General features: G+C 39.2%; 1 protein-coding gene across 3 annotated transcripts in view; it reads left to right on the forward strand.

Annotated features, from left to right (window-relative positions):
• CERS6 (ceramide synthase 6) overlaps positions 1–24,294 on the forward strand; it is a 389,110-nt gene that overhangs the window by 269,506 nt on the left and 95,310 nt on the right. For all 3 annotated transcript variants that reach the window (XM_077154067.1, XM_077154069.1, XM_077154068.1), the window contains exons 5-6: positions 9,719–9,769; positions 13,008–13,100. In XM_077154067.1, coding sequence (XP_077010182.1) covers positions 9,719–9,769; positions 13,008–13,100 — 144 coding nt within the window. The remainder of the gene's footprint in view (positions 1–9,718; positions 9,770–13,007; positions 13,101–24,294) is intronic.

Genomic DNA, 24,294 nt, shown 5'->3' on the forward strand with positions numbered 1-24,294 from the left:
GGTGCATGATAATTACACTTTTATCACCAGGTCTGTATTCCTGGTGGAGGCTAGAAGCTTTTAAGAGGTTGTGTGGCTCCCAGAGCCTCTGAATCCCTGTGAGGAACACACAAGACTTTTAGACAGAACTTGTGCGTTAGTTGCTAATTGAAACGACAGTGTGCAGTCCAATGACTCCTTGGACTAATACACATTTTCCTAGGACTATAACTGAAGACCCTCTCTATGTACCAGATGCACTGACACAGCCTCTTGAAATAGAATTCTCCCTCTCCTCTCACTTTCTCATCTGGTTCTGGCTCCCACTCTTATTCTTCCTATTTGACAAAGGTGTACCTTATTTATTAAAAGCAACTATTTGATTGAGAATATTGGTCGGGGAGGTTAGTGACCTGCTCACACACAGCTAAGAACATGATTGAGAGAAATTCCGTTCAGGTCGTCTGCCACTGTGGTCTGGTCTCTGTCGTATTTGTGAAGATTACGATGAGTGCCTCACATAGCAATGCCCGGAACAATTTGGCCTTTGAATCCCTGTGAGGAATGTGATATCATTCCCAACGTCAAGAAGGGGCATGATAAACATTAGTTTGCTCTTTCATCAGTTGTCTCTCTCGGCCGATCTGTATTGCTCTTATTTATGCCTCCTACATCTTATAGACTAATGTGCTTAGAAATCTCCTTAAAAGTTGACAGTTTGTTAGGAAAATCAATACCAAAGAACATGAAACCACGGGGAAGCAAATCAGCACTTTTTAAACACTGAGAACTAATTTATGGGCTATAGAGTTTCCCAGGAAGTCAGATTTCAATGGAGAGGAAGGCCCACAAAGGAACTGCCCAGAAAGGATACCTAAATGCAGAGGCCAGCAAACTGGAGTCTGGAAGATTGGGCAGGAGTCAGAGAAGCAGAGGCAAAGCGATGGCATTCCAGGCAAGGGGCCTGAGTAGTTAAGGCACAGAGGTAGGAGCGGATGGAGCACACAGCAAGGAGCTTGGCCTGCAGACAACAGTGGATGCTTGTTGGGAATAGCAGAATTAGTCTTATGTACAACCAACTTAGTAGGAGAGCCAGGAGAGGTGTTTCACCTTCTCAATTGGAAACAGGGAGGAAACTTTTAGGTTGTTTTGATTTATTTGGAGAATAATACAGGGAAAGACATGATTAAGAAAGATGAGATTGTTGGAAATATGACTTGGTCCTTAAAAGGTCAGGAGGCGTGTGGTCATCCTTCAATCTGGCAGGTCCTCTTCTCCTACTGACTTGTCCTTCTGGCTTTAACCACTATAACACCTCCTACTGGGACCTTCCCCACTTCCTTTGGAAGACTAGGCTGAGCATAGTTTATAAATCTCTTTACAACCTGTGTTTGCCCCTGCTGTAGCTCATACTGTGATTGCTTTGGTTACCATGAGATAGTAAGTTCTCTGAGAATGGAGAACCTGTTTAGTTCACTATTGTATCATTGTGCCTAATAGAGTGCCTGATTCCTGGTAGACAGTAAATGCTTGAAAGAGTAAATGAATGAGGAAGTTGCAGTAATAGTAGCACAAAGATATTAGGGTCTAATGTGAGTTGGTTTGGGAGTGGTAAGGACAGGGTTGATGAGACTCTCTGAAGGTGAGAATGGGTGGGTGGCCAAGATGATGGATCATCACTGTAAAAGAGTGCAAGGTCTGAGTCCATGTTATTTGTTCATCTTAATATTTCCCCCATTCTACTTTCCCTTGACTGGGAATTTAGAACTAAATTATTAATAATTTGTTTATACTTAAGATACCCCTGTCAACATATAAATACTTCAAAGGTGCCTATTTCACATGCTAGCTTATAGTTTAAAGTTAATTAAAATTCTTAAATAACTTAAGGGTGACAATGTATTATTAATATTATTAATGTTGTTTGTACATATAGAATAGCAAATGTATTTTCTTATGAGACTTGCTAAAAGGACATGAATTTGGTCTTTTTATTACTCAAATAAGATCTGTTCATTGCAGAAAAATGATATGTATAATTACTTGTGTAATTCAATGCTGACAGACAAACATAAGAAAAAAGTCAAGATCACCTGAGTTAATCATTACTCAGAGATAATCACTAATTAACTTTTGCTTAATGGTAATATAACTACCAGTTGTTTGTTTTTTGTTTTTGGTTTTTTTTTTTTGGTAAATATGCTGCCATGTTTTTTTTCGTTTGTATATATGTGAACATATGTCCAGTTTAAACATAAAGTATGCTGTATGTTCTACTTGTAATTTGATTTTTTTAATTTGTAATTTGATTTTAACTTAAAATCTGGATAGTGTTTGTTACATCCCCTTATCCCATCTGATTTCAGCACAGCTATGTTGGATAGTTCCACGTACCCTTGCCCATGCCCCAAGTCAAATTCAAAATGAGACATAACTGCTGTCCTGTCTCCAGAGCTGCAGAGGCCACCTAGACACAGGCAGGTACAACCTAGGCATAAGGGGGAATTTATATAGTGACATTAAACCAATAGGGGATGGGACTTTGTAGATTAAGGTGCCAGCATCCCTGTTGTGAGGCACATGCTACACAGTTCTGCAGAGCCATGCCAGTGAAATTGAGACACAGGTGCAGTGTGTGACCAGCTTGCTCTTGTATTGGATTTTATTCCTTATCTGACCTTCTCCATTTTTCCAGTTTTGTTTCTTTGGATCACATCTCAGCAATATTCACCCAAGTCCTTTTCTCAGGATCTGCTTGCAGATAAACCAAACTGAGAAAATGTCAACCCTTTATAATTGGACAATTAGACTTATTTCGGTTTTTCATTATTAGAAAAATAATTGTAATAGGTGTCCTTGTACATATTGGTCCAGTTAGTTTTTTTTTAAAATAAATGATGGATTAAAGGATATGCACATTAAAGTTTTGATATATGTTACCAAATTACTGTTCAGAAAGGTTCTTCCTATTTGTAGTTTTTTTCCCCTCCACACTGCTGACCACTTGGTATTAACCTTTTAAAATATTTGCCACATCCATGGGTTGAACAATTCTGTCTTGTTTTAATCTGTCATTTTTACATGTTTTGGGCCACTTGTTTATTCTTGTTTAATGTGTGACCTGTTTTTATCTTCACCCCATTTTTCTTACTGGGTGTTTAAGTTTTTATTCAGTTATTGTGGGCTCTTTACATATTAAAGATATTAATGTTACATGTTGTAAATAGTTTCCCCAAATTGTCTTTTATTTGATACTTTTTATTAGAGAGGTTGTAAGTCTACAGAAAATACAGAGTTCTCATATACTTTCCCCCATCCCCAAATGGTTTTTTAACTAATTTTGTGCTTCTATGAATAGTTACTTTTGTTGACTTTATTTCCAAATTCTACACTGACCAGCACATCTCTCTGCCTCTCTGTTAATATTTTCACCATTTTCCCTCTCCACCTCATTTTCTTTCATCTTTTTTTCCTTCTTGTGATTTCACTTATCCCTAATTTTTGTTCTGAAAATGGAATAGATTAGTCCATTCTGCTTTTCCATGATTTTCACTGGGTTTCAAGGGAAAGGCAACATCAGAATTGTTGATGGGAAAGGTAACTTTTCAAGCATCATGGTCCCCAGCCCCTTAAGAAGCACAACCCCAGCATGTCACTCTTAGCAATGGGTGTGTAGAGTCTCCCAACTGAGCTGGGTAGGAAAAGTAGAGCACCATTCACTGAAAAGATAAAATTTTCTGGTTTAAGAAGGCATGACAATGCTACTCTATTTGTTTTTGTGGTTAAATCATCACAGGTTATCTGTGACTTCAGGGCCCTTCCCCAAGGAACTCCTTCTACTTATGTATGCCTGGCAGGTCTACAAACAACTTTCTAAATTGATTTCTGAATGTGTCAAAGACACTGCTAGACCAGGCCAGATGACTAGGATCCTTTTTAAAGCCATATCAATATAAGGGCTACTATCTTTATATAATGCCATGGGGTCAAGTCCAAATTACATTTCCATATCACCAGAGCTTTCAAAGCTAATGTGGATGTCAAGTGGCTCTAAGGAGGGGTAGATTTATAGTCACACATCTACTGACCCAAGAAAGGAAGAAAGGTCACCTCTTGAATTCTGGTGAACACTTTAGACTGCTGACCACTGACAAGCAGCATCTGCCAGCTTACCAATTCCTGGCTTTCTCCATCTCACCCCAAACACAATTTATTTATATAATTTTAAAACACAGAACATGAACTATCTCTTTATACTTTGAGTTCTTTTACAGTTTGAATTAAAGAAAAACTTCAGATTATCTATCATTTTGACATGATTTGATGTACATTAACCCATGTAAATTGTACAACTAAATATTCTTATTAAGGATTTGTGATAATTATACAATCAAGTTACTAGAATAAATACAAAACATTGAAAATACACATTAAAGGAGAAATAAGCAAAGCTATTAAGAAGCATTCACAGATGCTGAGTTAGCCATGAGTTTCCCCAAACTGAGTTAGAGTTAGCCCTCATTTTCTCCAAACCAAGATAAAAAGGAAATAGTAGGACAACAGAATTCTCATATATTGAGAGAAAATGTGCCAAGCATTCACAAAAGGAAAGTTTTTTCCCCATGGAATAAATTTTAAAAGAAAATTATCACATGGAAACTTACACTGGATATAGTAAATCTAGTGACAACCTTTCCAATATGGATTAATTGCCACCGTTCATTTCATCCACTCATTTATTGCCAATATTCAATATCCATATTTATTTTCAATAGGATTCTCGGCTGGGCTTTGTGAAAAGCCATGTAGAATTTTGGATGAAAATAGATAAAGATAAAATTTGCCTCTGTGATGATGACTTCAGGAAAAGACCCAAAACTCTTTCACATGTTGAATGAGGCAACAAAATGTCCTGAGTACTTTATATGATTCATATTCTTTTGTTAAATCAAAATTTATCAATTTAAAGAAGCGTCTGTGCAATTGCAGTTACTTGCTATGCTTGAAAAAGTTATATGTGTGTTGTCTGGGTGCTTAAATTTCCAATTAATCATTTAACATCTGTGGATTTCCTTTATGTTTGAACTATATTAACTCATTAGTTTCACACTGGCATGATAAGCATCCGTGACTTTGTGTATCCTAACCTCAATTTATGTTGTTTCTTTGTAACTATTATATGTAAGAAATATGTCAAAAGGAACTTTAAAAAATAAAATAAGATCAAACCTATCTTATTCCAGATGGCAAAGTAAAATTATCATCCATGATTTATTTTCATCAGTTCTGATCATGATAAAGTCTGTGCAACAATTGAAAAAGAAGAAACTTGCTAAAAGAAACAGCAAATTTCCTGACACTTAATGAGTCTTCTCTACTCTTTTGTTTCATTAAATCATAGACTAAATATCACCCTTATACATATAGTCAAAAGCACATGGGGGCTACAAGGTGACCCTCTAGCCCCACTTTTGGCCTCCATCCTTGTGCTGGGGTTTGGTTTGCACAGGGTGAGAGAGGCCATTCACACCTCCCCTGGGGCACTGTTATTGATGGATTCCTACCGAGTTGGATCTCAAGTGATATGTCTGGGAGCAGATGGTCATAATATAATGAAAAATCCTATTATGCTTTGTGGTTTAGATTGAGAGAGTATTAGAAGTGATTTCTCATCCACAGTGATATGGTCTGTCTTAGTTTTACCCAGGTATTTTATGTCTTCTTAAATTGAAATTAGTTGATGTTGCAATCTAATAGTTTTTCAAAGATCATTTATGAGGAATTGTCATTCAGGGTTTCCTCTCCCCTACTCCCAAATATGTTGACTTAATATATGTTGACGAAGAAAAGAAGCCAAAAGTAAGCCTGGCATATCTTGTCGTGACTGATAACCATGAAATTCTTTAATAGTGAGAGGCATGGCTACCTATCTGGATGTGTAGATTCTTTTGAGGGTTAAATAAAATGTGGAGGTCTTTTCTAACCTTAAAATCCATTGTTTTTAGGTGATGCATTTTGAAGAATCAATTTCAAATGCCTATGATGTTTTTCTTTCATTAACCATTCTTTGTGCATTCACAGTACCTAGGGATAAGGATTTGAAGCCCAGCTTCTTTATTTACCAGCTGGGTAACCTTCAATTAATTATAACATCCCTCTGAGGTTGTTTCTTTGTCTATAAAATAGATAGTGTTACTTATCTTGATGCATATATTAGTGAGAATAAAGTCTATACTACTGTACAAAAGAGACCCCCCCCAACTTGTAGCTTAAATAGGAGAGGAATGATAGGAACTTATTTTTCTCACATACAAATCCAGATGAAAGCAGATCAGGGCAGGTAGGGGGCTCTGAGACCAACCTTAAGAGAAACTCCCATCTGAGGATCAAAGATGACTACCCCAGTGTTCATTATCCCCCTCCAATAAGAATGATGAAAGGCTGAGAGGGTCTCATACACATTAACTTTCAGGGGCACCACCCGAAAGTGGCACATACAACTTCTGCTCATAGCCCTCCCACCAGAGCTTAGATGGGAGATAACATCACACTGAGAGGTTGGATGGAAAGTATCGTCTCTAGCTGAATATTGTTTTACTTGAAATTTCTGCCTCAAGTGGTAATTGCAAATAATAGAGCAGAAGCAATACATTAATTCATTCTTCTGGCACTGAATTGTGAAATATCATCATAAATAAAGTGCTTAGCAAAATGCCTTGCACATAGCAAATATCAAAAGATAGGACCACACTTCTCTCTTTCCCATAGTGCTTTACGGTTCTAAAGGTGGTCCATGGACCAACTGCATCAGCATCACTGGTAACTTGTTAGACATGAATTATTTCAACCCCCTGGACAGACCTCTTGAATCAGAACGTGCATTTTGACAGTGTGAGAAGCTACACTCTAATATGTTCTCTGTAAGTCTTTTGTGGCATCTGCTGACTACGTTAGCTTGAATACTGGCAATGTTGTTGGGAGAATTAAATAGGATAATATATAGAATTATTTAAAATCTGTAAAGTGTGGCATAAACATTATTTCAGTGTATATGTGTGTGAAGGAGAATAAGTCATGCAGGTTGTTAGAATGATAAAGTTTGAAAACCACTGGGCTGTTGTATTTTCCAATCTTAATAACATTCCTTGACATTGTAACGACATGTAGAAAAGGAGTGGCAGATGTGTCTACTTCCAGAAAACTGTGTTTGAGTTGCCAAACACTGTCCTAGGTACAGAATTTGACCATGAGTCATGCCTTTGCTTTTCTGCCCGTGACTGGAAGGGGTGGCTGAGGTGGAAGGGATTCCTGCTGTATCTTTAAGGGCAAGCATGCAATGTCCCACGGGCTTGGAACTATAAATTCAGAAAAATATTACTAGGTTTGTTATAGGCCTTGCATCTAATTTTCTGTTCTTTCCATTGGTGTTTAATAAATGGATGTTGAACTGTCAACTTAGGCCTAGATACTAGAAGTATAAACATATGCAACTAATATACCTCCTTCTTGGGGAATTTCAACTAATTGTAGAGTTAATAAACAACTTAGAGAGAAAGGTGCTAACTGATATTTACACTGCACTTTAAAATAGATTGGGAGCCACGGTGGCTCAGCAGGCAGAGTTCTCGCCTGCCATGCCGGAGAACCAGTTTCATTTCCCGGTGCCTGCCCATGCAAAAAAAAAATATATATATATATATATTTATTTATTTATTGGGATGTATTGTGCCCATATTAAATAATATGCACATATATGTATGTGTAAAAATAACTATCTATATCTCTATTTATATGTATATTACATAGAAAAAACATGAAAAATGATCTATATATATAAATGTCAACAATGATGAGAATTCAAATTTTTATTTTATTTTTGTTCTTTTCTATATTTTCTGCATTTCCTCAATGGGCACGATTGTTATATAACCATAAAAATATAATACAATATTAAACTGTAAAACTTCTAAAGTATTTTTATACACACTAGCTCATTTGATCCTCACAGTCACTCTGTGACTTTAACAATGGACACCAACGTTGTAGACGAGAGAACTGGTGAAAACAGGCATACGTCCAGCTCGGACACTCAGGTTGTTCAGTGCAAGGAGAGCACGTGTGTGGACAGTGTTGAGCAAGTAGCAAATGGCAAAAATGGGAGCAAAGAACTCAAAAAGGAAGGAAAATCAGGAGTGCTTTGAACAAAAGGGAAATGTAAAGCTCCGTGAACATTTCTGAGTTAATGGCAGAGCACGATGTGACTTTTTTGTTTAGTCATGAGGTTCATGACTGAGGTTCAGTTTAGACTCAGGGAGACAGGGTACACAGTGGTTAAGTTTGGGTTTGGGACCAGACCAGACTGTCTGAGTTTGATTTCCAATTCTGCCACTGCCTAGTTATTTAACCTGGGCAAGTTAATTATGATCTCAGGACCTCAATTGACCTATCATCACAAAGAGTATAAATGGAATATAACCCAAAATATGAAATCTGTAAAATGAGGCATATACTAGTAGCTACTGTAAGGATTAAATGAGTTAAAATGTATTAAGACTCTCTAACAGTGCCTGGGACCGAGGGAGCACCCTTTAAACACTAGCCAACATCAGCATCATCGTCTTTATCAGGATCACCATTCTTTGGCGCAGAGCTGGGCTGATGAGGATGATGGGGTGGGGTGGGAGGGCAGAATCTGTACGTGGGGCCCTAGCTTTCAGGGAGCCACTGCATTATCCCACCACAGATACCTCAGGCAGAAACTTTTGATTAATAGGGTATGGGACAAGATAAGAAGGTTAGGTCCATGCAAATAAATGTATTTAGGTTTGACTATTGGTTATGTTAATTAATCAAAAGAAATGTACAGATGTATATCAGGCTTATGTCAGTATACTCTAGAAAGTGCCGATAGCTATGGAGGAATGAAGAAGAATTATAAAGTGAGTACAAAAATATGAGAAAGTTTATTTTGGTGATATTAGATGTATTGGCTGGCTGTTTAAATCCATGCCAACCCCTCCCTGGCTATCAAAATGTTTGGATTCTTTGTGTGTACTTTATCTGATTACACAGTGTTGTAGGGCAAGTCATTGCTGTCAAATTAAGAATGATTGTTTTGTTATGTAAGGACCCTGACTATGGATTTTGGGTTGGGGTGGGGGTATTCTGTGAGGATTAATTCTTTCAGGCCTGGAATGGGCCTGAGATGTCCTACTGATATAAGAAGTATGTCTGTATGTCACTAACCCCAGTCCAGGCATGACCTCGATTATTAACAATTGATTAATAGTGTTGGCTTTGTAATTATGGGCCTGAGAATTTGGGGGTAGTTTGAACCAACTGTCGTATTGTTTACTGATAACAGTGCAATTGATGATTGTATCTGATCTTGGTGAGATTCCCCCACCCCCTGCCCACAAAGGGCTCTACTCTTGAGGCTGGTTACAGAGTAGGAATATGTCTCTGTGGCCAGCATAATATGAAAAGAACTCTAGCCAAGAGTCCCTCCCAGAAGCAGCCTAAAATACTGCCAGTTGACTTTAGAAGATTACCCAGCGAGAGAATGCATGACGGGATAATACTTGCTTTAATAGCCTGTTATGGATTAAGTCCTTCAGTTCTCACATGGGTAGATTATATTGAAATCCCCCAAAATTGGGGGCAGGAGTAATTCATAAATATCTCTTATCTTGCTTCTTTTCCAAAGTATGTAAAATATGTTCTTTGGTCATTTTTTCAGACTCCCTGGTTGTGGGATATGAGGCACTGTTGGTACAACTACCCCAATCAGGTAAGGAGACATTACTTTCTGGTTTTTTGCATATAGAATACTTCCTTAGACCAATTGCATGGTTTCAGCAGGTCCCTGGACAGGTGGTGCAGCCGTCTTGCTTTTTGGCCCTACCCTACCCCCACGCCCCCAGCTGATTGATGTTAGACACAGCACTAGTGTGTTCTTTGTGAAATTCAAATCAAAGCCCAGTTGCTCTAGCAGATGGAGTATGCTTGGATGGTACGTTTGTTGGAGGATAAGATGCAATCGGTTCATCAGGTGGATAAATCCTGTTTCTAACAGCAGATCTGTTTCTAATCATCGAGGAAGTCAGAAGACCAGATGATATCACAGGCCTGTCTCAACACCATGTTTGGAAAGCTCAAATGTGGAACTTGGAGCAGGCACGCTGAGCTCCTTTCATTTTGTGGCTTGGAAGCAGACTCTAAATATGTAAATCACACGCCATTTCCTTATATGCAGTAAAATGGGCTTAAACCATTACATGTGGATGGATTATTCCTTCAACTAAAAAAAGCACTGTTGAAACTGAGAATGAGTTCATGTCCTAGAAAGGGGCATTTTCATACATTAATGAGCCAATTAGCCAATAATCGTATGTGTAATAGTTCTGTGCCTTTTAATCCCGCCCTCCCCCCCCACACACACACACATATAAAAAGAAAGCAACTTTTAAAAAAATCAGTTATGGAGTTCAGTCAGGATGATCTCTGTTCAGAAGAGATCATGAATTTGTCCAGATCTCACACTTTCATGCCGAAACTAAACAGCTCCCAGAAAAACTGTCTGCAGCTACATTTTGAGCCACTGGCCTAGCAACTAATTTTCTCAGAAATATGTAGTTTCTCACCTCTAGCCATAAATGTGTAAGCTAGTGAGACTACATTACAGTTAAGAATTGGAGTGGGAATTACATTTCATCTGGCGTCTGTTCCCGGTGTCTTTCATCTGATGGAATTTACCTCCTAATGTGCTGCGTTAGAGCAGCTGCCCTGCCAGCCTGGTAGATAGGTGTGTTGAAAACTATTAGGACCACTAGTACCACTAGGATCAAAGGAAGGACACCCTAAGGAGGATTCAGAGAGATTAAGTGCCTTCTACCAAAAGACATCACTGCTTATCTGTGAGTCCAAAATCATGGACAAACTCATGATCTCTTCTGAACAGTGATCATCCTGAATGATCTCCATAACTAATTTTTTTTAAAGCTGCCTTCTTTTTGTATGGGGGGGGATTTAAAGGCATAGAACTATTATACATATGATTATTGGTTATACAGATAATTCTAGTTTTGTGTGTAATTATGTCCACATAAATCTGTAGATAAATATATAAATGAATACATTTGGGGTCAGCCTCAAATCTTAAGAGCCCTTTTAAAATGTAGCATTCTTAGGAAACACGTTCATTATATCTTTAGCATATATATTAAATGAACAGATTTTAGATGGAGTAGTGGTCCATCTTCCACTTTGTTAAAGACACGCTGTTCTTTCGGGAATGTGTATTGTATTATGTATTACATATAGTAATTTTTATATGTATGTTCATATTTTAAGTATAAAATGATGTAAATTTGCATTCAGTTGGCTCTTGTATAGCCTGTTGTAAAGAGCACAAGCTGGGAATGAGAAGCCTTAGTGAGTGGCAAGTATTCACTAGCTGTGAGACACAGGATTAGCCACTTACCCTGACTTAAGTGACAGCACTTTCCTGTCAACTACACAATCTGGAAAATGATATTACTAATTTCATAAGGTTTTATGAGAATCAAATAAGATAATATGTAAGTTTAGTGAACTGTCAAGCACTCTATGATATAATAATTATTATAATATGGTGCTCTATTATGAACTCAGCAGTTTCTAGACATGCCCTAACTTGTCCTCCTCACCCCTCTGTGGCATTTTCCTAAGTGGTGATGTAGGGAGTAAAAGAGTCTCACCAAGGTCTGAGATTAACTTTGGCTGGAAGGATCCCAAAGCCAGAGCCCTATTTTTACAGCTGACCTGAATCTGCCATATACCTGTCCCCTCATCCCTAAAGCCTTCAAGTGTTAAAAGGATAATTCATTGGGAACCCATTCTCTCCAGTGTGATGTGGAGCTTGATAAACATTGATGCCAACTGTCAGTAAAGTTTAGGATTGCTGCTTAGAGTGCCCTCTCCTGTCATGTATTTGTTGCCAAAATTCTGTGAGGGACAATGGCTTTCCTTGCTGCCCATTCTTAGAGTTAGTATTTAATTGAGTCCACCTTTTCATTCATGGTGCTCCTATTGGAATACAAAGCACCTCAATGTCAATGGTACTTACTGTGTAGTATTACCTTGTGTATAGAGATGTGAACATGTTTGTGTGATCAATTTCAAACGTTTGTCATTCAGTCTGATAAAACAAGACATTTCATCAGAACTCAATGAAACAATTAAAAACTCATCAAAAAGTGTTTAGAAACTCTGTTTCATTTTGTTTTTATGGATTTACATGCAAAATAAATATTCCCGACTCCTATATCCTCTCTGAACCTCTCCCTATCCCTTAATCTCTGAAACAGGTAGAGCAGGTATTACCCCCATCCTACAAATAAGTAAACAGGCCTAAGCTCTGTGTCTCCTAAGCTGTGGAGCAGAGATTTGACCTCATATTTTGTGGCTGGATGCCTAACCTGGTGTCTCTTGTCAGCCTCCTTGTTCCTCTGATCTTTTAAGAAATAATTTTGACTCATCCTTTCCTAATATTTGCAATGTACTGAATATTTCCTAATAAAAAGAAAACTTTTTAGTTAATGGAATATTTTTAAGCTCTATGCCTCAATGCCATATAGTATTTGAGCATCCATCACCTACCTCCCTTGCCCCCTGTACTATGAATCTCATAGCAGTTGTCCAAACCTTATTCTTTTGTGTGTATTAACATGCTTTCTTCTTTTCAAGTTGCCTAAGGAATCTTGCAGATACTAATTTTAAAGAACCATATATTCTGTTGTTAAACTGAAAAAAGAATTTTGGTACCAAGTGTTCATACTGATTAATGCTTATTTGGTTGGAGATGAAATGAAGATAATGCCGTCAAACTGTGGATTAGAAATTTCTTTCAAAACCCCATTATCCAAAAGGAGAACAAAACAGGAGCTGCATTTTCCAGGCTCCAAGCCCATGTCACCGAGCTTGAGATACTTGCAGCATCAATTGGACACCCTATAAACTAATCTTTCCTTTTCTTCTTTTGTCCTCAGCCACTCACATCTGACCTCCACTACTACTACATCCTGCAGCTGTCGTACTATTGGTCTTTAATGTTTTCCCAGTTCACTGATATCAGAAGAAAGGTAAGAGTGGTTATTGTTATGAGCCATAAGTGGTTGAGAACATGCATCCTTAATGGCCCCTGGCAGTGAGTGCAGAGTCTTAAAGGCACTTGCCCCATTCTCTCCACAGCACTAGTCTAGGACTACTTTCTTCATTATTATCGAAAGTTCTGCATTTTTTCCTCCGGCTCTTTTGTATTTTGTTTCTGTAATTTCTTTACTCTTCCTCAAAACCTAGTGTCTTTTCTCTGTGGAAAAATATAGCAATGAATCCTGCTAGCAGTAATTTTCTCGCAGTCTGATTCAAGAGTCACCCTGTTTTCCAAATTAAATAAAGAAAAATTTTATTCTCAGTTCCTGGAGGAGAGTAAAATCTCAAAATCCAAACCCTACAGAATGAAGTTTTCTAAAGTTAATGGGTTATCTAGTGTCAAACGTCTCAAAAATACAACATTCCTAGATGAACTATAATCTGTTTTCACCCCCTCCACTCCACTAAAGGTACCCATAGCCTCCTAAGTGCTGACTTCACCCATGTCAGGGCCCACCTTGTAACTTCTGGGCAGAACTGGCACTTTTGACTATTCCCTACTTCTTTTATTTCCATGATGCTGTTTTCTCCAGATTCCCATATTTGGCTCATTCCTTCAAAGTTGTCTTTGCTGGTCTCTATTCCAATGTCCCAGCCTCTATGTGTTTGCATGGGCCAAGGTCCTGATCTATAGAAGGCAGTCTCCCTGGGCAATGGACTTCACACATGGGGATATATGTCTCAGACTATCCAACCATAACCTATGTGCCAAGGACTCCCAAATATTCTTCTTCTGCCCCAGATTCTCTCTTGGCCCATACTTCCAGAAATCTAATAATGAATAAATCATTATATTCCCTTTGTTTACTACATTATTTAATCCTCACAGTAACTCCAGTATCCAGTTTTACTATTTATTAGCTATCCTCATTTTTAATGAGGAAACTGAGCCTTTTACACTAAGTGGTCCTTATTGAAGACGTGTTCTTACCTAGTTTTGTTCTTCCTCCAGTAATCCTTACAATGAATAGCCACCTCAACTAGGAAGAAGTTTTCCTTTGCTCTCCTCTTCCCTACTGCTTGCACCTACTTCCTTAATATTGTTGATACTGATTTGTTCTTGATTTTCTCTACTTTTGCCCTATCCGTTACAACTACCTCCTAAATTCTCTTCTACCTTAGTAGCCATTCTTGTCTACTTCCCACTTAATAAGAGTGATATTTCGGAAAGCTTCTAGGCAAATCCCAAACTGCTTGGAGTGATATTCAGGGGGCTGTGGATAATATGGTTCAAACCCATCTTTCCAGTCCTGTCAGCCACCACTTCTCACACCAATTCATACATACACATGTACCTTAGACATCTCCTCAACATTATCTAAACATATGAAGTTTTTCTGTCTCTGTTTTTTACAAGACCCTGCCTGTGGCTAAAATATATCCTACCTCCTTTTTGTTAAATGAGATCTCACCCAAAACTAACCTCTTTTTTAGAGCTTCATTCACTCCCTTAAGATTTTGATCACTCCCGCTCTGTATTTAGTTTACAAAAGTGGCCCTGGAATTGCCATCACCTCTATCACTGGACTTGGAGGGTAAAGAGCAGTGTATAGTCATTTGTATACAGTGTGCCTGTTCATTGTGGGGATCAGTAAGTTTAGAGTAAATGAATAAATGGACTCATTAGAATGCCTTCTGAATTACTACTGGATATCATCTAAGCTCCCTTGTTTTTATAATGCACAGATGGAACATAATACTGTAATATATCATTTCTTTGCAATCAGCTAAATTGCAAAGTGATATCTGAGTGGTAGCTGAGAAGCATTTAAGCGTCTGTAGTCCTAGTACCTGAGTCTCCTTTCCTGAGATCCTTCTATCATCCTACAGCAGTAGCTTACTTTGACTGACAAAAGTTGTCTTTCCTGACTTGTATGTCTGAAAGGCCGTAATTTGGTATATTGGAGGATCCTCAGTTGTGGATAATCCTTGATAAGGCTTAGTCCTTAGCAGATAACTCCCTGGCACCTATAATTTGTTATTCTGTAAACCATTGCACCAGACGCTCAGTCAGGTTCTGGAAATTTAAAGATTCTTCAGTGATCTTATGTGAATTAGATCTCCTCTGACTTATATGTGGAACCTTCTTCATTCATGTAATCAACACAGGAAGGCTGATTATCTCCCATATGCTAGGCTTATTTTGCATTTTGTTTTCCTTTGAGAAGCATTTTTGTCCAGGTAGTTATGTAAAACACTGGTATAACAAAAAGGGAGGTTGAACATGTTTCCCCTTTTGTATTTGGGAAAATTGATTCACAGTGAGTCTTTGTGACTTTCTCAAGGCCACACAGTGTAGGAATGGATTTGAGTCTGGATTTGAGTCCAAGTTTATCAAGCTAAGTCCTGTAGTCCACTCTTAGATTCGGGATGTACACTCTTGCATTGCTTTCCCTTCCCATGCTCCTGACAATAGAAGTTATAAGGCTTTCACAGCTCTTAACCATCTTGCTAGCTCCTTTTTCAGTTAGTTAGAATGGAGGTGGGCATCCAGAGCCAAAGAGATGACCCAAAGCAGAACTAGCTGTCCTTGGCTTTTGGTAGCCTAGTCCTAGGAAGATATTGCTCTACCAAAAGTCGCCAACCCTCTCTGCTGGTTGGATCCTTCTCATCATGCATATATCATGCTTTTTCATTGAACCAAACAGAACATCTTCATTCCTTTAAGCCAAATGACCATTGACCATTGTCTTAATAGTTATCATAAGTGTACTGCTTTTGAGGGCTGAAGGCTTCATTCTGTATGTTTTTACCCATTATTTAATCATTTGTTTATTTATTTTATTTTGGCTTTTAAAAAGGAGAATTTATTAAGTTGCAAGTTTACAGTTTGAAGACCATGAAAATGTCCAAATTAAAGCAAGGCTATGAAATGTCCAAACTAAGGTGTCCAGGGAGAGATACCTTTGCTCAAGAGGGCTGATGACATTCAGGATTTCTCTCTTAGCTGGTAAGGTGGATGGTGACATGGATGTCTAGCTTTCTCTCCAGACTTCTTCGAATGGCTTCCCGGAGTGGGGGAGGGGGCATTTTCTTTATGTGTCTCCTAAGATCTCCAGCTGTGTGGCCTCTGTTGGCTGTCTATTCATTTGTTTATTAAACAAGTAAGTGTATACTTACTTTTATGTGTTATATGCACAATGAAGAAAGGCTATTAAAAAAACAGAAAATAAGCCCCAAATTACCATGTGATATGATATATGATGAGCTCTAAGTGGCTTAACTTACCTAGATTTGAAAGACCTGACTGAAATACCTCATTGTTAAAATTAGGATCAAAACTGGGACAAAAATGTTGGAGACAAGTCCATCTACAAAATTCCTCTCCATAATCAGCAAAGCTTTATCATGTGCAATATCTGCTCTGAAGTTCCTCATTGTCGTAGCCGAAAATTACCTCTCTTCTAATGTTCCTCTTCCCTTGGTCTCTCTTAAGTAGTTTGTTTGTTTAGTTAAAGATGCTGTAGATTTACAAAACAATTATGTATAAAATACAGGATTTCTGTATACTGCCCTATTATTAATACCTTGCATTAGCATGGAACAATTGTAAGAATTGATGAAAGCACATTTATATAATTATACTATTATCTATAGTCTATTATTTATCTGGGGGCTCACTGTTTGTGTTGTACAGGTCCATGGATTTTTTTTTTCACTTTTTTTATTTATTAATTTAAAAAATTAATAACAAACAAAAACATTAACATATCATTCCATTCTACATATAATCAGTAATTCTTAATATAATCAAATAGTTGCATATGCATCAATTTAGAAAAAGAAATAAAAAGACAAAAAAAAGAAATAAAATGATAACAGAAAAAAAAGATTATACATACCACACCCCTTACCCCTCGCTTTCATTTATCACTAGCATTTCAAACTAAATTTATTTTAACATTTGTTCCCCCTATTATTTATTTTTATTCCATATGTTCTACTCTTCTGTTGATATGGTAGATAAAAGGGGCATCAGACACAAGGTTTTCACAATCACACAGTCACATTGTGAAAGCTATATCATTGTTCAATCATTGTCAAGAAACATGGTTACTGGAACACAGCTCTACATTTTCAGGCAGTTCCCTCCAGCCTCTCCACTACATCTTGAACAACAAGGTGATATCTACTTAATGCGTAAGAATAACCTCCAGGATAACTTCTCGACTCTGTTTGGAATCTCTCAGCCATTGACACTTAGTATCATTTTACTCTTCCCCCTTTTGGTCGAGACGGTTCTCTCAATCCCTTGATGCTGGATCTCAGCTCATTCTAGGGTTTTTCTCAATCCCTTGATGCTGAGTCTCAGCTCATTCCAGGATCTCTGCCCCACATTGCCAGGAAGGTCCACACCCCCTGGGAGTCGTGTCCCATGCAGAGAGGGGGAGGGTGGTGAGACTGCTCGTCGTATTGGCTGGAGAGAGATACCACATCTGAGCAACAAAAGAGGCTCTCTTGGGGGTGACTCTTAGGCCTAAATTTTAAGTAGACTTGACCTATCCTTTGTGGGGTTAAGTTTCATATGAACAAACCCCATGACTGGGGGCTCAGCCTATAGCTTTGGTTGTCCACACTGCTTGTGAGAATATCAAGGATTCAACTTGGGGAAGTTGAATTTCTCCCCGTTCTCACCATTCCCCGAAGGGGGCTTTGCAAATACTTTTCCACTCACTGATCAAATCACTCTGGGATTCATCGGGGCATGGATTTTTTAAAAACATTTTATTCTATTGCCACCACCATCCATTACAAAACATTTCCATTACTCCTAATAGGAATGCTGTATACTTTAAGCCTTCACTTCCCATTGTCTATTCCCACCCCCTATCCTCTGGTAACCTATATCCTAGATCCTGACTCTGTGGGTTTATTTTTTCTCATTATTTCATATCAGTGAGATCATACATTGTCCTTCTGTATCTGGCTTATTTCACTGAACATGATGTCTTCCAGGTTTATCCACATGGTAACATGTATCAGAATTTCATTCCTTTTTCCATTGAGTAACATTCCATTGTATCTCTATACTACATTTTGTTTTCTTTTCATCAGTTGTTGGAAACTTGGGTTGCGTCAGCTTTTGGCAACTGAGTAATGCCACTATGAACATCAGAGCAATATCTGCTCAGATCCCTGCTTTAAATTCTTTGGGGCATATACTAAAAGTGGGATTGTCAGTTCATATGGTAGTTCTATACTTAACTTTCTGAAGAACTGACAATCTGTCTTCCATAGCAGCTATACCATTTTACATTCCCACCAGCAATTAATGAGTTGTTACTATTTCTTCACATCTTCTCCAACACTAGGAAATTTCTGTTGTATGTCTTTTTTTTTTAAATAATAGCCATTCTAGTGGGTGTGAAATGGTATCTCATTGTGGGTTTGATTTACATTTCCCTCATGGCTAATGATACTGAGCATTGATCTGTATGGTTTTAACATATTTAGTGTCAGTGTAGAAAGCACCTTTTGAAAAACTGATTTTACAATGGGGTTCATATAATTGATCCTAGCCTGTGCATATTGTCAGTGCCTTGGAATTAATTATAAAATTTTTTTTCTGAGCAATACCAATGAAGTTGTTTTCCACATCTCTCCTTCAGTTAATCAAACTACCTTTATATGTTCCTGATGCAGCTGCCTTTTTCTTGCTTCTTACACAAAATGGGAATTCGACCACTACCGGATATGCCTTCTCAGAGAACAGTAGCCCTTGCCATTCTGTCTAGCATCTTGTTGACTGGCACCACCACAGGTCCTTAGAGTTCCCTTCTCATTGTTCTGCTGCCTGGGAGACCTGCTTTCCCAGCCATCAGAGAAGGCTTAAGTTAGGTTTTGACTGCCAAAAACACCTTCCCAGTTCTACACTGGAATTATTACCTAAAACCTATAAAAACAGCCTACTTCCTAATTATGGACTAGAGATATTTAAAGATGTCTGTTGACAATGTAGTATGAAAACCAACTTCTGAAGGCCATTTGTAATGCTGTAATTGGCTTGGCAAAATGTTTCTTTAACTCCCCTGTTAAATGACAATGAGCCAGAATGGCCATTTTTTAACAGAACCAGAATTTATAAACTTTGATTCTGAATGCATGCCATAAGCTGTTAGAATTAGTACCTTAAATAAGTTTTAGTAATCACTTGTTTTACTTAATAGGTTCAAGAGTCTTTCAAAAATGGCTCTTGTAGTCATAAACTCTTCTCCTCTAGAAATACCCTACTATTTCCATCTTTTTTTGTTATTGCTCTATTCCAAAATGAACCTAGAGTTTAAAAACAAGGGAAGAACTTTCAAACCTCTGATGGCAACCCAGAGGCTCCTTTGATCATTTCTAGTATAGGTACTTATTTAGTCAGTGATGAGATATACTAAGAATCTTCCCAGAGTTAAGGGACTAGTCAAAAATAAACAAAATTTTTTGAGAGTCTTTTCTTCCCTTCATCCTTCCCTCCTTTTCTCACTCCTTCCCTTTATTATGCTCATATTCCTTCCCTTCCTCCCTTTTGCCCTTCCTTCTTTAGTATAAAAGAAATTGTTATAGTAACTTTTTAAAACAACAGTCATATTCTTGGTATTCACCATTCTTTGAAACTTCTTTTATTGCCCAAGGTTTAATATTTCTTAAAATTACATACTTTAGAACCAGATCACAGTAGACATTTCTTCTGCACGTCTAAATTTTCCAAGGGAAGCTAATAAATCTTATCATGTTCGAGCTCATAAAAGCTTGCTTATATTTAAATCCTATGTCCCTATTATCATATTGGAGCTCATAAAAGTTGCTGTTTGGCTTGAAGGCCTGGGCCTTTGGCCAATGAGTCTGCTTGTTTCAGAGTCCTTTGCAGAAAATCATCGATGATAGAGTTCCAGGGCCAAGCTGGTTCCAGAGCCCTTTTGGTTTTTAACCTATGAGAAACACTGTATCTTATAAAAGATCTCCGACAGAGAGAGTTATGGTGATAAAGTTTTGCAGGAAAGTGCTGATGAACTGTTATTGCTCTCTGGTAACTTTTTGCAGAGAATAGCTGGCATCCATCACCATGAGTGCTTGCTTTGCTTTCTGGGGCCCTGACATGCTCCTGATCTTTCCTGCCCAATTAGTTTTAGGGCAGAAGAAAATGCATGCTTTAATCTCCTTACAAGGAGATGGCATGGCATAAGATTAAACGCAGTAATGTACATAAAACCATCCATTGCGACACGTCTATGTATGACACATATTAGGTGGTTGTAGTAGTTAGGTTAAGGTGTCAACTTGGCCAGGTTATGGTGCCCTGTTGTTCTGTTGCTCTCGACTTATCATCAGTGTGTGAACTTAATCTATGAATGATTACATCTACAACTGGCTATGGGAAGTGCCTTCCACAATGACTGAGGCTTAAAAGGAGAGCTCAGAAGAGACCTCAGCATCTCAGACCCAGATGTTTGGAGATGCAGAAAGGACTCACCCCAGGAAAGCCCTTTGAACCCAGAATCTAAGAGGGAAGGTGAGCAGATATTGCTGTGTACCTTCCCATGTGACATTGAAACCCAGCTGCCTTTCCTCTGAAGAACGGTAAATTTGTAATTAAATAAATCCCCTTTGTGAAAGTCAGTCCATTTCTAGTGTTTTGTATTCCAGCAGCAGTAACAAACTAAAACATGGGTTTAGAGCTTAGAGCAGTACCTGGCACATAATGACCAATATTTGGTTGCATCAGAACCTAATGGTCAAAAACAAAAACAGGAAGATTTCCAGGAAGATAACAGAATAGGATAGGCTGAGTTCAACCCTGCTCTGTAGAACAAGAGTAGTGACAGAAAAATGACTGGGATAGTAGTTCCAGGGTACAAGGGACCTGAGAGGATCTTTACACTATATGGGGAGGTCCTGGATGTAAAAGCTAAGGAATTGGGATGCAGAGAATAGGGTGAGCAGGCTTGGTAGTGACTCTACCAGGTACAAGAGGCTGCACCCAGGAAAATGCCTGCCCCTGCAGCTACCTTGGGATATCAGCCTGTATTAGCTAGGGTTCTCTAGAGAAACACAATCAGCAGGAAATATCTGTAGATATAAAATTATAAAAAGTGTCTCACGTAACCATAAGAATATAGAGTCCAGAATCCATAGGGCAGGCTGTGAAGCTGATGACTCTGATGAAGGGTCCAGACAAACGCCACAGGAAAGGATCACAAGCCAAAGCAGGAAGAGAGACTGTCTCTTCTGAATCCTCCTTCAAAGCCTTTGAATGATTAAGTGTCATTCATTGCAGAAGACACTCCCATTGGCTGATTATAAAGGCAATCAGCTGTGGATGCAGCTGACATGGTCATGATTTAATTCTATAAAATGTCCTCATAGCAACAGACAAGCCAGTACTTGCCCTACCAGACAGATGGGCACCACCAGCTGTCCAAGTTGATACATGAACCTGACCATGACAGTCCACCCCTTGTCAACTTGGCAGCCAAATATATCACCTTAAACCATACTTAATCTCTAAATAGAAAACAATAAAATCTTACAACTTTAATACTATAACATGAACAAAACGGCATTACAGTCCTCATTTCTGTAACTGATCATGTGGTCGTAGTTCATATTTATCAATACCTTCTTCCACTACCCATTCCATGTTCCCTTTACCCTCAGCAAGCACTTCATCTGGCCATGGTTCTTTGCCTGGTGGGGTGACCCAAACCTTCATTCCCAAAGTTTCAGAGCCATTGGTAGTCCTGCCTGGATGAGGTTGTTACAGTTTTCCATTGATTTTAATCACAGCACATGGTAGTACTAAAAGACAGCCTAGAGGATCTCCTATATTCCAAGAAAACTCTTCTGTACCACCATTGTGAAGTTGCAGTCCTATTTCCCCCTGATAGTCAGGGTCAATCATCCCAGCCAGCAAAGTAATCCCCTTCTTGGCTTGTTCATTCAAGGGCATAAGTAACCCAAAGTGGCAGCCTTACATTCCAGTTCAATGGAATCATTGTTGTTTCTCCTGGTGGAAGCACTCCCCCTTCTGGAACTAAAATGTGTAGACCAGCAGAGCTCAAGATCACAGGGACAGGAAGCAAAAATTTTCCTAGTGGATTACTAAGGGTAATTGTGAGTGGTACCACTCCCATTTCCACCCCTTGGTTCCTGGACCCATGGATCCTGGCTATGGGAGAAACAGCACCATACAGTGGATGCTGATTCAGAGCATACACATTCTCCTGGAGAACATCACCTCAGCCCTGAAAGGTATTACCATCTAATTGGCACTGTAATTGAGTTTTCAAAAGGTCATTCCACCGTTCCATCAATCCAGCTGCCTCAGGATGATGGGTAACATTGTAAGACCAGAGAATTCCATGAGCATGTGCCCATTCCCACACTTCTTTTGCTGTGAAGTATGTTCCTTGATCAGAAACAATGCTGTATGGAATACCATGACAGTGGATAAGGCATTCTGTAAGCCCACAGATGGTAGTTTTGCAGAAGCACTGCATGCAGGGAAAGCAAACCCATATCCAGAGTATGTGTCTATTCCAGTTAGAACAAATTGCTGCCCCTTCCATGAAGGGAGTAGTCCAGTGTAATCAACCTGCCATCATGTAGCCAGCTGGTCACCTCAGGGAATGGAGCCATATCGGGGGCTGAGTGTGGGTCTCTGCTGCTGGCAGATTGGGCACTCAGCAGTGACTGTAGCCAGGTCAGCCTTGGTGAGTGGAATTCCATGTTGCTGAGCCCATGCATAACCTCCATCCCTACCATCATGACCACTTTGTTCATGAGCCCATTGAACAATGACAGGAGTTGCTGGGGAAAGAGGCTGGCGGGTATCCACAGAATGGGTCACTTATCCACTGGATTGTTAAAACCTTCCTCAGCTGAAGTCACCCTCTGGTGCACATTCACATGGAACACAAATATCTTCACGTTTTTAGCCCACTCAAAAAGGTCTATCCACATACCGCTTCCCCAGACCTCATTGTCACCAATTTTCCAATTATGGTCTTTCCAAGTCCCTGACCATTCAGCCAAACCATTAGCAACAGCCCATGGGTCAGTATATAAATGCACCTCTGGCCAGTTCTCTTTCCAACCAAAATGAACAACCAGATGCACTGCTTGAAGTTCGGCCAACTGGGAGGATTTCCCCTCACCATTGTCCTTCAGGGACATCCCAGAAAGGGGTTGTGGTGCAGCAGCTGTCCACTTTTGGGTGCTACCTGCAGAACCATCTGTAAACCAGGCCCGAGTTTCTCTTCCTCAGTCAATTCACTGTAAGGAACTCCCCAAGAGGCCATAGCTCAGGTCTGGGAAAGAGAAGGTAATGTGACAGAAGTGGAAACCATGGGCATTTGGGCCACTTCCTCATGTAACTTACTTGTGCCTTCAGGACCTACTCTGGCCCTATCTCATATATACCATTTCCACTTTATGATGGAGTGCTGCTGTGTACGTCCAACTTTATAGCTTGGTGGGTCAGACATCACCTAGCTCATGATAGGTAACTCAGGTCTCACGGTAACTCGGTGGCCCATGGTTAAGCATTCAGTCTCTACTAAGGCCCAGTAGCAGGCCCAAAAGCTGTTTCTCAAGAGGAGAGTAGTTAATTGCAGCAGATGGTAAGGCTCTGCCCCAAAATCCTAAGGGTCTGCATTGTGATTCTCCTATAGGGGCCTGCCAAGGCTCCAGACAACATCTCTATTTGCCACTGACCCTTCCAGCACCATTGGATCTGCCGGATCATATGGTCCAAGTGGTAGAGCAGCTTGTACAGCAGCCTGGACCTGTCACAGAGCCTCCTCTTGTTCAGATCCCCACTCAAAATTAGCAGCTTTTCTGATCATTGATAAATGGAGCACACCCAAATGAGGAATATGTTGTCACCAAAATCCAAAGAGACCAACTAGGTGTTGTGCCTCTTTTTTGTTTGTAGTAGTGACCAGATGTAGCAACTTATTCTTTACCTTAGAAGGGATATCTCAACATGCCTCCCACCATTGGACACCCAGAAATTTTACTGAGGTGGAAGGCCCCTGTAATTTTGTTGGATTTATCTCCCATCCTCTGACATGCAAATCCCTTACCAATAAGTCTAGAGTGGCTGCTACTTCTTGCTCACCAAGTCCAATCAATATG

This window comes from Tamandua tetradactyla, chromosome 3 (assembly GCF_023851605.1).
Source record: "Tamandua tetradactyla isolate mTamTet1 chromosome 3, mTamTet1.pri, whole genome shotgun sequence".
Lineage (NCBI taxonomy): Eukaryota > Metazoa > Chordata > Mammalia > Pilosa > Myrmecophagidae > Tamandua > Tamandua tetradactyla.